Source organism: Onychostoma macrolepis, chromosome 14 (genome assembly GCF_012432095.1).
Source record: "Onychostoma macrolepis isolate SWU-2019 chromosome 14, ASM1243209v1, whole genome shotgun sequence".
Classification (NCBI taxonomy): Eukaryota; Metazoa; Chordata; class Actinopteri; order Cypriniformes; family Cyprinidae; genus Onychostoma; species Onychostoma macrolepis.
The window spans coordinates 188,645-206,144 of NC_081168.1; the positions used below are offsets into that span (position 1 = coordinate 188,645).

The window sequence follows — 17,500 nt, forward strand, 5'->3', positions numbered from 1 at the left end:
ACACTGTTTGAGAGGGGTCTCTGGCGAGGACACAGCTGTATGTGTTACTAAGCGTGTTCTGAAGCTGTAGAACGTGACGACACAGAAGAACTCGTCCACGATATCCAGCGCCCGCTGCCATCAGCTTCTGCGTCTCACACACACGAGCGCGACTACAGCACTATATTTAGCAACTTGCAGACCCTTTTAGCGGCTTTTTTTCCATAGAATGTACAAACTGACACAACTAGCGACATTTCTGGATAAACCTTAGCCATGGTTCAGTTGGAAGATGTGTCCAGTGCTGCCCCGCGAGCGTGAGATCTGACTCCCGGCGCAGCGTCGCGTCTCTCGGCGTCTGTTCTGTGCAGCGAGCGGCTGAGAAGCAGCGCATTCAGCAGTCGTACCGCAGCAGACTCGTCAGTAGATGAGCACAAAACAGCGAGACAAGCACTTGCCGCTAACTGACTGTTTGGGATTATAAATATGAGCATAGTTCGTCTGTTAATACGACAAAAAAGTGCCAAAACCACCGCATAGCCGCTCTTTAGTGTAAGGTTAGATGCATGTTGATTTTATCAGACGATGTCACGATTATAAATGAGTAACTCCTGGTTAACATGTATTAACGAGTCGTGTTTAGTCACTATTTAGTGTGGAATTTTTCTACAATATTCGCTCATCACGACAGTAAAATAGGGCTTTCTAAGTCAATCTACTGCAGTTTTTCCTCCCTCAATCAGTAGAAAATGTGGTTAACACCCGGTCATGCATGAAAAAAAAAATAAAAATACCGTCATATACCATGAAACTGGTATAATTTTGAAAAATACAGTGATATAAATTTTTGGTCATACCGCCCAGCACTAATTGTCATATAAATAACCTGAAATTACAATCCGAATTCCAGAAATGTTGGGACGTTTATAAATTTGAATAAAATGGAAACTAAAAGACTTTCAAATCACACGAGCCAATATTTTATCCACAATAGAACAGAGAGAACATAACAAATGTTTAAGTGAAGAAATTTGACACTTTTATCCACTAAATGAGCTCATTTCAAATTTGATGCCTGCTACAGGTCTCAAAAAAGTTGGCACGGGGGCAACAAAGGGCTGAAAAATGAAGAAATTTTGAAAAGATTCAGCTGGGTGAACATCTAGCAACTAATTAAGTTAATTGACATCAGGTCTGTAACATGATTAGCTATAAAAGGGATGTCTTAGAGAGGCAGTCTCTCAGAAGTAAAGATGGGCAGAGGCTCTCCAATCTGTGAAAGAGTGCATAAAAAGATTGTGGTATACTTTAAAAACAACGTTTCTCAACATCAAATTGCAAAGGCTTTGCAAATCTCATCATCTACAGTGCATAACATCATCAAAAGATTCAGAGAAACTGGAGAAATCTCTGTGCGTAAGGGACAAGGCCGAAGACCTTTGTTGGGCCCTCAGACGACACTGCATCACTCATCGGCATGACTCTGTCATTGACATTACTAAATGGGCCCAGGAATACTTCCAGAAACCACTGTCGGTAAACACAATCTGCCGTGCCATCTGCAGATGCCAACTAAAGCTCTATCGTGCAGAAAGGAAGCCATATGTGAACATGGTCCAGAAGCGGCGTCGTGTCCTGTGGGCCAAGGCTCATTTAAAATGGACTGTTTCAAAGTGGAAAAGTGTGTTCTATGGTCAGACGAGTACAAATTTGACATTCTTGTTGGAAATCACGGACGTCGTGTCCTCCGGGCTAAAGAGGAGGGAGACCTTCCAGCGTGTCATCAGCGTTCAGTTCAAAAGCCAGCATCTCTGATGGTATGGGGGTGCATAAGTGCATACGGTATGGGCAGCTTGTATGTTTTGGAAGGCACTATGATTGCTGAAAGGTATATAAAGATTTTAGAGCAACATATGCTCCCCTCCAGACGACGTGTATTTCAGCAGGACAATGCAAAACCACATACTGCAGCTATTACAACAGCATGGCTTCGTAGTAGAAGAGTCTGGGTGCTGAATTGTCTGCCTGTAGTCCAGGTCTTTCACCTATAGAGAACATTTCGTGCATCATTAAACAAAAAATACGTCAAAGATGACCACAAACTCTTCAGCAGCTGGAAACCTATATCAGGCAAGAATGGGACCAAACTCCAACACCAAAGCTCCAGAAACTCATAACCTCGATGCCCAGACGTCTTCAAACTGTTTTGAAAAGAAGAGGAGATGCTACACCATGCTAAACATGCCCCGTCCCAACTATTCTGAGACCTGTAGCAGGCATCACATTTGAAATGAGCTCATTTTGTGCATAAAATTGTAAGATTTCTCAGTTTAAACATTTGTTATGTTATCTATGTTCTATTGTGAATAAAATATTGGCTCATGTGATTTGAAATTCTTTTAGTTTTTATTTTATTCAAATTTTAAAAACGTCCCAACATTTCCAGAATTCAGGTTGTAGTGTGGATTATTAAGGCTAAATCTTTTATTATTAAGGTTAAATCACACTTACGATACTTACACTAACATTGCAAAAGTTTTGTTTGAAAACGGAAAACACTTCATCACAAGAGCATGTATGAACTTTGTGCTCATACACCACTAATAAAAATAATTATTTATTTAAATGTGAAGTCAGTTAAAAATCATTGCAAAAACCCTTCATCCATTCTTAAGTCAAACAAAACATTTATGCTCACTACAACAGCACAATGATCATGTGATCTGTGAGAAGACAGAAGCATGTGAGCAGTGCATGATGGGATGTTAGTGGTTTACCTCGCTCTCAATAAAGAAATGCGCCAGCAAACGGAGGACAGAAGCACTGCGTTTGTCAGACAGCCCGTCTAACACACTGCACAGCCTACACACACACAAACACAACGCGTGACACTCGTGACGGTTTGTGTGGAGAGATGACGATGTCATGATGAAGCTGAACATACGTGTGGTACAGGAATCGTCCGGCTGCGCAGGCGAGACCTCGGTGTGTGGCAAACACCAGCGGATACACAGCAGCACACTCCTCCTCACTCAGGCCTTCATCTGTCTGCCTGCACACACACACACACACACACAACTTCACTTTCACATGCACACGAGGAGTTTTCACACTCATAGCAGTGTGACATCATTTTGTCTTAAAGGGGTCATAAGATGCGATTTCAAGTTTTTTATTAGAGTGTGTGCAGTGTATTTTAGAGAGGACTGTTTCCTGAAGCTGGGAGTAGCTGCCAGCTGCTCAATTCCAGCGTCGCGAGGACAGTCTGGTGCTTCTGACTCACAGCCTGTAAGTACGTTTCTGCTACTCACGACTCAAACGTGAGTTTTGAGCTGTGTAGAGTAGCGCTTGTTGTTTGTCGTTTCTCCGATCACAAATGCAGACATGGTAAAGTTTACGCGGCGCGATGCAACGCGACGCATAAAAAGACCGTATAAGTCATTATAATCAGTAATTATGTTCCCACTGGATGCAACAAATGCCTCGTTTGTAATGGGTTTTTATTGTTTTTGTCTCGTCTCGTCACGCCGGGACACGGCATCACAATACGGTGAGGGGCGTAACATTTCCATCTCATGCTTGAGGTATTCGGCCAATCACAACGCAAGGATAGCTGGCCAATCAGAGCACGCCTCGCTTCTCAGAACGATGAGCTTTGTAAAAATCGACGCGTTTCAGAAAGGCAGGGCTTAGAGGAGCAACAATAATGTACAGTTTTTTGAACCTTAAACAGCATAAACACATTGCATTACACCAAATACACAAAATAATGTTCTTTTTAGCAACGTGGTATTACCCCCTTAAATGTGAACACACATCTAAACGAGCTGGCTCATCTCAGCAGCTAATTAATGAAGATCATGTGAGGATGAAGAGAAAGCTCACTGTTTAATGAGCAGCAACAGCTTCACCGTTTCCACTGCCACGTCTGAGTCTTTATCCAGAATCATGCACAGAATCCGTTCCTGAGCAGAGAGACATGCATTTAAACCAATAAATGCCAGTAGCTGAAATCTAAAGGTAGAATATCCCCCAAAAATGATGAATTAATACAATTATACACCACTTCACATTGAGAGTTTGAAAATGAGGATGAGCTGCTGGCCTGGAGTCAGTATGAGAGCCATTTATTTCATTTTTTCCCTTCTATTAACTTGATGCAGCGTCTTCAAACATGAGCTCATCTGAGATGTGTGACACCAGATGCGACTCTCGCTGTATGTTACTGCAGTAACTAGAACAGTGCATTCACACATGTGCGCTGATCACACAGATTCAGTCTCTGTGTGTGTGTTCACCTTAAAGCGGCTGGTGAAGAGCTCTAACCGGCTGATGAAATCCTTCTCCACATACAGCTTCTGCAAAGTTGACACACACTGCAGTCGCACGGCAGCTTGCTGCAACACACACACACACACACGTGACCGATCATATATCAGTGCAGTATGGTTTGTATATATATCAGAGCTCTGAACCGGTTCAAGGAACGAAAACGAAAACCGGAAACTTTGACAGGAACAGAACCAGAACCAGAAACGAAATCAAATTTTATAGTTCCGAACAGAATCAAAAATTTGAAATGGCCATTTACCGGTTAATAACGTTATTTAATCGTTCCATTTAATATTTGCTGTCAACCAATCACGAATTCAAGTAGTAGGCTACGGCCTATATTGCAAATGTGTCGCTGACGTGTCCAAGGCGTGAAATGCCGCGCGCTCAGCTGTGAACTCGTCATCGTCACAATGGCAATCAGTGTTAGAGTTTATCTGAGGATAGTGTAAGATGGATTCAACAGATCACACGCAGCCGCAGCGCTTCTGTGAACGGAGAAAACAGAATAAAACTATAGGCTTACATAAAAAGGAATATGTATAGGCTATATGCACTAAATATATTTCACTTATAATCATTGACAGATTAACAAAACAAAAGAAAAAAGAAAAAGAGCTGAGTTTCGGTTTATTGTGACACGATCCAAAGTTCACGGAAAGGAAAACGACAGCAGAAAGTAGTTTTCTTTACTTTGCAGAAGCTTGATCGCGCCGGCGCTCGACGCACACACAGACAACATATTTTTGCTGTATTGCAGCCTGTTCAGTATCAAAATACAGTTAAAGAAGCATATAATAAGTAGCACTGCTCCGTTGTATTCAGCGTGACCACTGTGCTGACATGCGAAGGGTGATGATCGATGCGAGTGAAGCACAAAGCCTATATCATAAATAATAATATTTTAGCATCCAGATACGTCGCGAATATGAAAACATTTGGATTCGTGCCGAATGAGAGAGGTATGCATCAGTTTCACCTTAAATTAATTTGTTTTTGGCTTTACATTTATATGGCCTAAACGCTTTAAATCACATTAACTTTAGAGGATTTGTTGTGGAGAGAAGGGAACTTTAACTGTGTTTATAATGTTTGTAAACATGTTGCTTTTTCTGGCATTTTAGCCTACATTATTTCTGAATGTAATCATAAAATGCGACTTAGCCTATGTTTTTTTCCCCTCTCAAAACGCAATTTTATAAGAGCGTTTAACAATGCAGCAAACATTTTTAAATATCTTGAAAAAATACGTTAATGTCGTTAAAGCATTAGCAGATTTTTTCTTTTGTTTAGTAGGCTACATTTGGCCAAAATCTAGAAAAGACGATGCTGTATTGGTTATGATTAAGCGCAGCGGGTTAACATACCAGATTTTCTGTGCTGTTTTTTTTTTTTTTGAGTAAAGAAAACACTGTACATTATTATTATTATTATTACCCTAACGATAATAATACATGAGGAATGCAGGAACAAAAACATTAAAATATCGATTCTGCTCGGAGTGAACCGATTGAATTTTTTTTTCGTTTTCAAGCCCTGATATATACGACTGTATCTGATTATCAGAGCAGCACATATCAGTGTGTTAGCATTCTAATCACACCTTGTCATGTAGCATCCAGCCCACATATTTGAGGTGCTCGTCATTGAGGAAAGAGGCGGGGTTTTCTCTGAGCCACACCCCCATCTCCTCCATGCAGACGGCCCGGATTTCAGGAACCCTGTCCCGATACCGATGAACGAAAACACCCTTAAAGATCCCGTTCATTAGAGAGCGCAAGTCCTCCTGATGCTCCAGCAGCTGCACACACACAGACACGCACGCACACACACACACACACACACACGCACACACACACACACACGCGCACACACACACACACACACACAGACATTTCAGTCAAGTCACATTTATTTCTATAGTGCTTTATACAATACAAAATTGCTTCATAGCAAACTCCAAGAGTCCAAGAGTCCAAGAGTTTGCTATGAAGCAGCTGTAGCAGGACAGTAGTGGCTGCATCTCTTCACAGACGATGAACTGCTTAATGATGGCAGTCAGACACATCAGCTAAAAGTAATTAGGTTTGACACTACAATTAACAAATATTACAAAGCAAAATTATCCAACTTTATCAACATACATAAAGTACACCCTCATAAAGCCATGTGTCTAACCAGAGGGGTTTAAAAGACTCTTAATATTCAGGTATATTATATTAAGCATTATTGATTCGACAGCACTGAAACTATCAGATGAGAAGAGTGTGTGTGTGTGTGTGTGTGTGTGTTGAACCTCTCTGTAAGAGTCCTCCAGTTCTTCTATTCGGTCTATGGCTCTGTGTTCAGCTGGCTTGTTCTTCTCCAGCTCACAGCGTCTGCGGGTCATCAGCGCTTGAGCGCTCACCTCCGCAGCGACAGACACGATCGACGACATCAACCGCATGGCTACACACACACACACACACACACACACACACACACACACACACACACACACCAGAGGACGGATCACAATCCTGTGGCAGCAGGATATAAAATACTTCTTGATTGTGCATCAAAATTATGCAACACAGTTTGGTTTGATGTTAAACTTTAAATTAGATTTTTTTAGTACTAGGGTTAACCCTTTAACTAGGGTTGTTCCGATTCCAATACTAGTATCGGAAATTCCACCGATACCACAAAAAATTCTGACATCGGTATCGGCGAGTACTTGAACCCGTGTACCGATCAGATACCATTTTCTTAAACAAGACCTATAGTTATGCGCTAGCTTTGCTTAACGCTGCAAATCGGAAACCACAAGCAATCACTATTTAGAGCAGCGAAGAAGAAATACAAACGTGCTAGCAGCCAGTAAATCACTCGCATATGCGACTAAATCTTCACCCTGGGCGACTAAATGATCTCTAATATTAGCCACTGGCTGATAAATAATCAGATTTTACTCTCCAGTGTGTGAGTTGGAGGCTGAGTAAGTTTAGCACAGATATATTGTCACTGTCCGAACACTGACTGAGCGCTTCAGAGTTTCACTCTCCGTCAAGCGATCTGGGCTATTTTTCAGTTCATCTGAATGGATGCAGCGCACCTGTGTTTGACGTACCGTGAACTCTAGACGCACGACTCGCCGCACACACAGAGAGAGAGAGAGAGAGAGAGTGTAGCGCGTCAATCCCGAACGGTATGTAAACGATATTCTTTGTTGTATTTTCCTGTCAAAATAACGGCGTTCCTTTGGAATTCTTCAGTTTAACTGCTGGGTTCTCCGGTAGTGGGCGGAGCTAATGCGCAAACGACAATCTCATTGGCCGGCGCTCACCTATTATCGTCCCTGTTTTGATTTCAGCAAATCAGTTCGAGCGAATGCAGACAACATGATTAATATTCATGAATCCAGCAGCTCGTTAATCCTTAGTGCGTTTATATTGTTCTCAGTAGAATTCATAGTATGATTATTATCTTATCAGTATTATTCAGTGTTTCCCCTACCATTATTTTAGGGGGGCGGCCCTGTGAGAACTGCTCTGAGAGTCACTTCATGAGCATTCGAGCGTTTCATTTGAGAAAAACTATCCTCATATCATATACACAGAAATGTAAAGGTATTCACGGCAACCCGTCAAAATAAAAGTTCGGTTTCACTTGAAGACATCGGGCAGAACGTAATAGGTTACTACTAGTAAAACTATTAAAACCTTATCTTTAAGGAATAATTGTTATTATCAATGTTATTATCAATATTAAATCCCCTTTATTTTTATGTCGGGAAAAAACGGACATAATAGACTGTAGTTCCTAATATGGTGTAGTATCTGATTTGTATTCCCTACCACTAGATGGCAGACATGTAGTACTTCGATTCTAGACCAAAGTTGTTCGAGGAAATAGCAGAGCAAGTGAGCTATCGTGTCATTGATGCGGAAGCAGTTCAGATCATAGCGTCTGAGTAAATTGTGAGATTTGTGAGAGAAAATCGCCAAATTTCTAATAAAAAGTTGTACAGTGAGGACGTGTTGCAAATGTTATTCGCCTATTCAGACTCTGAAGGGGAATATTTGCCTTTTGGAAATGACGATCGGCCGTCTAATGATCGCGCATCTCCCGGTACATCTTTGCAGCGCAATGGCGCCGCCGTAAAAGGCGCGAGTGTTCACGAAGCACCATCAAGTGATCATTTGGACCCTTTGCCCAATGGGGATGGGGGTGGCAGGGGTGGACGTGGTCTTAGTGTCCATAGGAGAGGCATCGCGTTGCTGATGATCGGCCAGATTGCGTCGTTGGTTCTGATCGTGCGCGCTCAATGGGCCGCCGGCAGACAGTACAGGTGCAGTCAGTGAGGGGCAGGTCTGTGCGCTGTGCCATGCAATGAGAGGTACCATGCTCTCAAGAACTATAAACTGTCACATAGATACCTGATTGGGCAGATAGCTGGTCAACTGATCAAAAAATAGGCACATGTATTTTACTATGGCACAGTAATATAGTAATAATTGACTACTTTCTCCTGTTTTACTGTTGATTTCCTCTTTTCCTGATCATTTGGAATGAGGATAAAAAGACAAAACAAAAAACATGCAAATAAGTTCAAACATCCATTCAATATCTATTATTTCCTGAATATTACTGATGAACTGATCAAAAAGTAGGCTACTGTTCACATGCGTTTTACTACTATATAGTATAGTAATATAGTAATAATTTAGTACTTTCTGCTGTTTTATTGTTGGTTTCCTCTTTTCTGATCATTTTGAATGAGGATAAAAAGACAAAAAACAAAAACAAAACATGCAAATAAGTTCAAATATCAATTCAATATCTACTATTTCCTGAATATTATGAAATTCAAGAGGGCCGACCCCTGATGACATCATAATATGCAAATTAGATGAGTATATTTACACCCCGCCTAACATTTTTCTAATTTACAGTAGATCTCTATCTTTAAGCCCTTTCAAGCCACAAGCTTTTGAAATCTTGATGTCAAAATCCAGCATTTTTACAAAAAAGCCCTGGCGCCTAAAGGGTTAACTCGCTGCCACAAGCAGGTATTGTTGTTCTTTCACGTGAGCACTCAACGCAGTGTGAAACTTACCTGTTCACACAGCAGGATCGCTGTAGAAGTACTGGGGACTATACAGTAGTCAAGGCTATTCTATTAAAGATAATAATATAGAAACTGCTGTTCTCGATATGATTCATTCATAATGTTTAAACCAGTATAAAGAGTCATTCCAGGATGGTCCCTCATACGAGTATATCAGAGTATAGTAACTCACCGATGAGCGTGCTGGTGTGTCTGAAGGCGCGGACCTGCGAGTCGGCCAGACCCGTGAGCAGCGCGATGAACGAGGAGAAGAGAAAATCATCGTACAGCAGGCTGTTACGACAGCCACGAACCAGCAGAGACACAAACTCACACACGCCTTCACCGAAGCGCCGCCACTGAGAGCCCACCGACACCAGCGGATAGCTGACAGAGTCCTGCAGAAACAGAAACAGTGTGTGTGTGTGTGAGAGAGAGAGAGAGAGTGTGTGTGTGTGTGTGTGTGTGTGTGTGAGAGAGAGAGAGTGTGGTGTGTGTGAGAGAGAGAGTGTGTGTGTGTGAGAGAGAGAGTGTGTGTGTGTGTGTGTGTGTGAGAGAGAGAGAGTGTGTGTGTGTGTGTGTGTGTGTGTGTGTGAGAGAGAGAGAGTGTGTGTGTGTGTGAGTGTGTGTGTGTGTGTGTGTGTGTGTGTGTGTGTGTGTGTGTGAGAGAGAGTGATCACAAATCTAGATATATTCTCTTTCAGAGCATTCACGGTCAATCCTCTAACACCTCTATCAGATCACAGTCAAATAACTGTGTATTTAAAAAGGAAAGAAAATACTAACATACACCCACAACCCAGTAAGCTGTACAATATTAGAAAAAATCACAGATGGGTCCAAAACTGACTGCAACTGACCACCCCCAAGTGTGTTTACTTCTGGATAACTTTATAGAGAACATTTATCCTCATAATGAATATGGCGTAAATCATTTGGCAACAATATCTCATCTTAAAACCACTAAGAAAACTCATGAGCAAAAACAAGAGAACGAAAAATGGTTTGATTCAGATTGTAAAAGAATAAGGAAAAATTTAAGACAGCTTGCAAATCAAAAACACAGACAACCAGACCGTTCAGATTTACGGCTTCATTATTATGAAGAGCTTAAAAAATATAAAAATACACTCAGAAAGAAGAAAGAACAGTACATCCAAAATCAACTCAAAACAACTGAAGAATCTGTCCATTCAAACAGTTTCTGGACAACTGCAATCTTCTAAATAAAAAGACCCATGAAGAAATAACTATACAAAATGGAAACACCTGGAAAAATCACTTTGAACAACTTTATGTCAAGTCGAACAGACAGAGCCAGCATTCAACATAGAATATATCACTGAGGCAGATGTTGTGAGAGTGATTAGATCTCTGAGGCCATCTCGAGCGAAAGATGTCATTGGAATGAACACAGTTATGTTGAAAGAGCTCTCAGAATCATTAGTTTACCCACTTACGAAAATTGTTAACCTTTCAATTGCACAGGGATTGTTCCCAAATGTGTGGAAGTTGGCTGCAGTCTTTCCTGTATTTAAAGGAGGTGATCGCTTGTCCATCTGCAATTATAGACCTATTAGTATTCTGCCGGTGGTTTCCAAGGTGGCTGAAAAACTTGTCTTAGAACAAATGACAAATCATTTAAATACTAGTTCCTATTCTTTACATCCATATCAATTTGGCTTTCGTATTAATCATTCAACAGAAACCGCCAATTGCTATTTCGTTGACAAAGTCAAGTCGCTGTTGGATCGAGGAGGGGTTGTTGGTGCTGTTTTTTTAGATTTAAAAAAAGCATTTGACACCATTAATCATGGAGTTCTTCTATCTAAGTTACATACTTTTAACTTTGACACAGGCACTATTAAATGGGTAGAATCTTATTTAACACATCGGACTCAGTTTGTTAGAGTTAGGAATCATCGATCAGGTGTTAGTTCCTTATCTGCAGGTGTCCCACAGGGCTCTATTTTGGGTCCACTTCTATTTTCTTTGTATGTAAATGACTTGCCAAATGTTTGTCCAAATGCCAATCTTTGTACATGCTAACAGTGCAGCTCAAGCTGCTGATCTGCTATCAAACTTGATGCAAAAGATTACAGAATGGTTAAATAATAACTGCCTTCAACTGAATGTATCTAAAACTGTATGTATGTTTTTTAGTAAATCTAAAAGCCGCTGTGCAGAACCGGATGTAGTCGTAGCAGGGGAGAGACTACAAGTTGTCTCAGATTTTAAATACCTTGGAGTATATATAGATAACAAGCTAACTTTTAAATTACACATTAAGAAGGTTTGTAATCGTATTAAATACAACCTGGAAAATTTTAGATACGTCCGTAGCTGCATGTCAAAAAGGGCCGCTTTGATGTTCATGCACACAATGATTTTATCTCACATCACTTATTGTCTGACAACCTGGTCACAAGCTAGCAACACTTCTCTCAAACCATTACTCTCCTATATAAAAACCCTTAAAGTACTTGATAGGAAATCCATATATTATCATCATTGTCATGTTTTAAACAAATATAATCTATTAAATTTCGAAAATTTGATTATGTATGCAGATCTCTGTCTTGTGTACAAAATTTTACATGGACTGGCTCCTCCGGTATTGCGCCAGTTTGTAAACACAGCACCAAATGCCTACAGATCTACAAGGAGTGCAGCAAGAGGTGACTGCGTTGTTCCGTTGAGGAAGAGTGCACTTGGTCAAACGGCTTTTTCAGTCAGGGCTGCCCGTGAATGGAACCTCATTCCAATTCACATTAGGAATTTTAAAACTTACGCCTCATTTAAATTAAACTTAAGGAAGTGGGTAATAGGTTGTCAGGGCTGTCAACATTACATTTGACATGAATTCTGGCTGCTACCCTGTCTTTGTGTTTAGTTGGGTGAAACCTCTGTTGTTGTATTTTATTGTTATTAACCTGTATGTACTATTTTTTTATTTTGTATTTTTTAGGTGTGACATAATAAGATCTGTCCAGGGACAGCAGATGTAAAATAGCCCTTTGGCTGTATTGTCCCTGTTAAATAAACCTGAAAATAAATAAATAAAATAAAAATAAATGGCAAAATAAACATGAGTACAGAACAAGCACAGATATATGAAAAATTAAAGCATATAGAATACATAATCAGCGAATACCGAAATCCACTAGATGACCCGATCACAGAAAAGAGCTGATGGAGAAAACACAGGCCCTGCCAACAAAACAGGCAAGTGGACCAGACAGCATCCTAAATGAAATGCTTAAAAATACAAATCATAAACTCCGACTGGCCATAATGAAGCTGTTCAACTTGGTTCTGAGTGTTGGTCATTTCCCTGAAACCTGGAGCCGAGGACTCATAACGCCCGTATTCAAGAGCGGAGACAAATCAGACCCAAACAACTACAGAGGCATCTGTGTGAGCAGCAATCTGGGGAAGCTGTTCCAAGCAGAGTTTGTTTTATGATCCTGGACTTAACATCCACCAAGCCCTGCCCCCCTTCTTATACTGGAAGATACAAAGCAGCCGAACGAATCCAGTGTTGTCCTGACCAGAAAAAGGTCACCAACCTTCTTTGAACACTTTGAATTAGTCCTGTAGGTGGCTGCAATACACTCAGTTTAAAGCGTTCAGACCTGAAGCCCATCTTTTGTGCCAATTCCTCCGCAGATATCCAACTCAGTCCCCTGTGTAGATGGCATATTTTGGAGACTCCTGCTTTCAACATGGCTGACCTCACCGTATCAGAACACAACTCAACAGAGATAAGTGGGTTGAAAAACAGAGGCTCATCATATACCCACGGATTAGATCCATCCCAAGTCTGCCAAGCTTGCAATACACTCTGGTAAAACATAGTCAATCCATCCAAATTTATTCCTCTGAGAAACATAACAAATAATTGCTTGTCCAGGCCCATTCTTCTAGCCTGACTACGTCAGACTTCGTACTTCCGCTCAATTTCAGTTGGCTTCTGTACTCAGTCTGATATAGCAGACCATCTCCCGGTTTATCTCCGGCTCCGCAGCGAACAGCGAACAGAGGACGGGCTGAGAGCCGTGACGTAGACGCCAAGCACCGAATTTAAGATTGTAGTTTGTGAGGGAAATCTAAAACGACAGCGGACCTGGAGACACGGGATGCTATTCGCTCTGTTGTGGAGAATATTCCCGCCATTTGCCAACTGAAGCCCGAACAAGAAGAGTGTCTGGTTCACATTTTGATGGAGGTGATGTTGTGGCCCTGCTCCCGACAGGTTTTGGGAAAAGTTTAATTTACCAACTGTCACCGATCGTCAGCGAGAAACTGGGGAGGCCAAAGTCCGGCAAGGCGATAACTGTGATTGTGTGTGTGTGATGTGATTACTTCACATAATCTGCAAAAATCGTTCACAGCCATCTTCACTCCGGTATTTCACTCGATGGTTTTGTTTTCGCCGCATACCTGTGTTTACAGCTGAAGTATCATATTAACTCTCTCTCTAAATTGCCATTTTTTCAGCTCCGTCCTTTCATTAGTACCAAAGATGCAGAAACTCTCATTCACGCTTTTGTCTCATCTCGTCTCGATTACTGTAATGCCCTCTTCATTGGCTTGCCAGCTACCTCTATTGCTAGATTACAGTATATTCAAAACTCAGTATTCTCACTCGCACCAAGCGTTCAGCCCACATCACCCCTATTCTAGCTGATCTGCACCAGTGGCCTGTCGCATCAAGTTTAAAATGATCCTGCTTACTTATAAAGCTTTGAATGGTCTGACCCCTTACTACCTTTGCAATCTGCTCCTCCCCTATTCCCCACCTCGTTCATTGCGGTCCTCTGATTCTTGCCTTCTCACCATCCCTCGATGTCGCCTCTCTAAAACTATTTATTTAATCCCCAAACGGACATAAGTTTGCTTCAAGAATGAACAATGTGGCATAAATGAGTTTGAAGTTCGGTGTTTAAAAAAACAGAGCAAGCGGAAAGAGAAATCGCGATCTATTACAGCTCTCTATATGAAGCATACAGACTTTATTAGAGCCACAGAAAGACAAACGGTTTGCTGAAAAATGCACAATACATAATTTATAGCCTAGGGTGAAGTCATTATGTACATTCACAACGATTTGGGACAAATATAATGTAATTTAATAGAAAACTATGTGAATGGCGCTCTGTTCCGTGGCAGGCTTTTCTGTCGGCTGTATTTAAATGCGTGTCTGGAGTTTCCCGCTCTGTGCAGCGCGCAGTGTCACGTGTCAAAATAAACAACACGTGCTGTCAGTGATTTCCGCCTCTAGAGGCCGCTCTCGTGCTGTATAATGCCGATAACCGATAGTTGCGGCAATCAACTATCGGTGCCGATTAATCAGCAAAACCGATGAATCGGTCGACCTCTATTTAAAATCCTCATAAAAATTAACATCTTGAGTTAAATTAACATCAAAACGCCAGTAAAAAAATTGTGGTTTTGTTTCTGAAACAATAACATTCACAGTAATAAGCTGATGATCAGAGATAATACAATGTGTGATATATGCTCCTATCACCCTATTACATTGATTATTATGTAAATAAAATCTTTAAAATCAATCCTAACAATACTTTTTTTTTCTCTCCACACATCTACTAACCCTAGTTGAGCGATTATTGCTTTTAAACCGTTCGCAGATGAAGGATGTGGTTCTTCTCCATTCCTATCAATAACAAAATCAAGAGTGCAATTAAAGTCTCCTCCAACAATTAAAAAACCTTCTTGTGAAAGAGAACCAAGAGCATCAAAAAAAGTCTAATTCTGTCCCTACCAACATTTGATGCATAAATATTAACAAAGACAAAACTCATATCTTTTATTTTAGCTTTAATTAAAAGAAGCTGCCCTCTTTCCAATTAATTAAAAGATTATATGTTTACAATTAATTCCTTAGAAAATAATATTGCCACCCCTGCACTCAAATTTGTCCCATAACTAAGAACAAACTGACCATCAGACCACAAACCCCGATCTACCTCATTATTTACATCACTGTGTGTTTCCTGTAGAAACATCACATTCATTTCCTTTAGTTCTATACTCTCTTTTAACAATAACCATTTATTTCCATCCCTAATCCCATTTACATTAAGGGACCCCACTCTTAGGATATCCATAATAAGACTGGATAGGAAAGTAGAAAAAAACAGTAGTGTGAAAAAACAAACTAAGAAAAGATTGATACCCATTGTGCACTTACAGGTGCATCTCAATGAATTAGAATGTCGTGGAAAAGTTCATTTATTTCAGTAATTCAACTCAAATTGTGAAACTCGTGTATTAAATAAATTCAATGCACACAGACTGAAGTAGTTTAAGTCTTTGGTTCTTTTAATTGTGATGATTTAGGCTCACATTTAACAAAAACCCACCAATTCATCTCAACAAATTAGAATACTTCATAAGACCAATAAAAAAAAAAACATTTTTAGTGAATTGTTGGCCTTCTGGAAAGTATGTTCATTTACTGTATATGTACTCAATACTTGGTAGGGGCTCCTTTTGCTTTAATTACTGCCTCAATTCGGCGTGGCATGGAGGTGATCAGTTTGTGGCACTGCTGAGGTGGTATGGAAGCCCAGGTTTCTTTGACAGTGGCCTTCAGCTCATCTGCATTTTTTGGTCTCTTGTTTCTCATTTTCCTCTTGACAATACCTCATAGATTCTCTCTGGGGTTCAGGTCTGGTGAGTTTGCTGGCCAGTCAAGCACACCAACACCATGGTCATTTAACCAACTTTTGGTGCTTTTGGCCGTGTGGGCAGGTGCCAAATCCTGCTGGAAAATTAAATCAGCATCTTTAAAAAGCTGGTCAGCAGAAGGAAGCATGAAGTGCTCCTAAATTTCTTGGTAAACGAGTGCAGTGACTTTGGTTTTCAAAAAACACAATGGACCAACACCAGCAGATGACATTGCACCCCAAATCATCACAGACTGTGGAAACTTAACACTGGACTTCAAGCAACTTGGGCTATGAGCTTCTCCAGCCTTCCTCCAGACTCTAGGACCTTGGTTTCCAAATGAAATACAAAACTTGCTCTCATCTGAAAAGAGGACTTTGGACCACTGGGCAACAGTCCAGTTCTTCTTCTCCTTAGCCCAGGTAAGACGCCTCTGACGTTGTCTGTGGTTCAGGAGTGGCTTAACAAGAGGAACACGACAACTGTAGCCAAATTCCTCGACACGTCAGTGTGTGGTGGCTCTTGATGCCTTGACCCCAGCCTCAGTCCATTCCTTGTGAAGTTCACCCAAATTCTTGAATGGATTTTGCTTGACAATCCTCATAAGGCTGCGGTTCTCTCGGTCGGTTGTGCATCTTTTTCTTCCACACTTTTTCCTTCCACTCAACTTTCTGTTAACATGCTTGGATACAGCACTCTGTGAACAGCCAGCTTCTTTGGCAATGAATGTTTGTGGCTTACCCTCCTTGTGAAGGGTGTCAATGAGTGTCTTCTGGACAACTGTCAGATCAGCAGTCTTCCCCATGATTGTGTAGCCTAGTGAACCAAACTGAGAGACCATTTTGAAGGATCAGGAAACCTTTGCAGGTGTTTTGAGTTGATTAGCTGATTGGCATGTTAACATACTCTAATTTGTTGAGAGTGAATTGGTGGGTTTTTGTTAAATGTGAGCCAAAATCATCACAATTAAAAGAACCAAAGACTTAAACTACTTCAGTCTGTGTGCGCTGAATTTATTTAATACACAAGTTTCACAATTTGAGTTGAATTACTGAAATAAATGAACTTTTCCACGACATTCTAATTTATTGAGATGCAGCTGTATTTTAGTTTACTTTTCTCTGCCCGGCGCTCCGCCCTGACTGGTTTTACTCCTTGCCGAATTGCTGTTATATATATTTTTTAATCGAAATCTTTTCTGCTGAGACAATACTTCTAGACTACATTCTTGTCTTACTTTCATAACGAATAACACAAATTTATCCAAACTTGTCAATTTCAACTTTTTTACCCTTTGTCTCATCCAAGAAAGCATTAATTTGCTCAACCGAATACATATCACTTCCACAATTAGTCACAGCAAGATCAGCACATGAATCATCATCTGTACAGTTCTCTTCAGTT

The 17,500-nt window shown here is 40.7% G+C and overlaps 1 protein-coding gene across 3 annotated transcripts in view; it reads right to left on the bottom strand.

Moving 5' to 3' along the window:
• LOC131552916 (cohesin subunit SA-1) overlaps positions 1–17,500 on the bottom strand; it is a 57,196-nt gene that overhangs the window by 27,784 nt on the left and 11,912 nt on the right. For all 3 annotated transcript variants that reach the window (XM_058797119.1, XM_058797118.1, XM_058797117.1), the window contains exons 7-13: positions 9,594–9,798; positions 6,608–6,759; positions 5,915–6,112; positions 4,278–4,376; positions 3,865–3,944; positions 2,924–3,031; positions 2,757–2,841 (exon numbers count right to left, since the gene is read on the bottom strand). In XM_058797119.1, the coding sequence (XP_058653102.1) occupies positions 2,757–2,841; positions 2,924–3,031; positions 3,865–3,944; positions 4,278–4,376; positions 5,915–6,112; positions 6,608–6,759; positions 9,594–9,798 (927 nt within the window). The remainder of the gene's footprint in view (positions 1–2,756; positions 2,842–2,923; positions 3,032–3,864; positions 3,945–4,277; positions 4,377–5,914; positions 6,113–6,607; positions 6,760–9,593; positions 9,799–17,500) is intronic.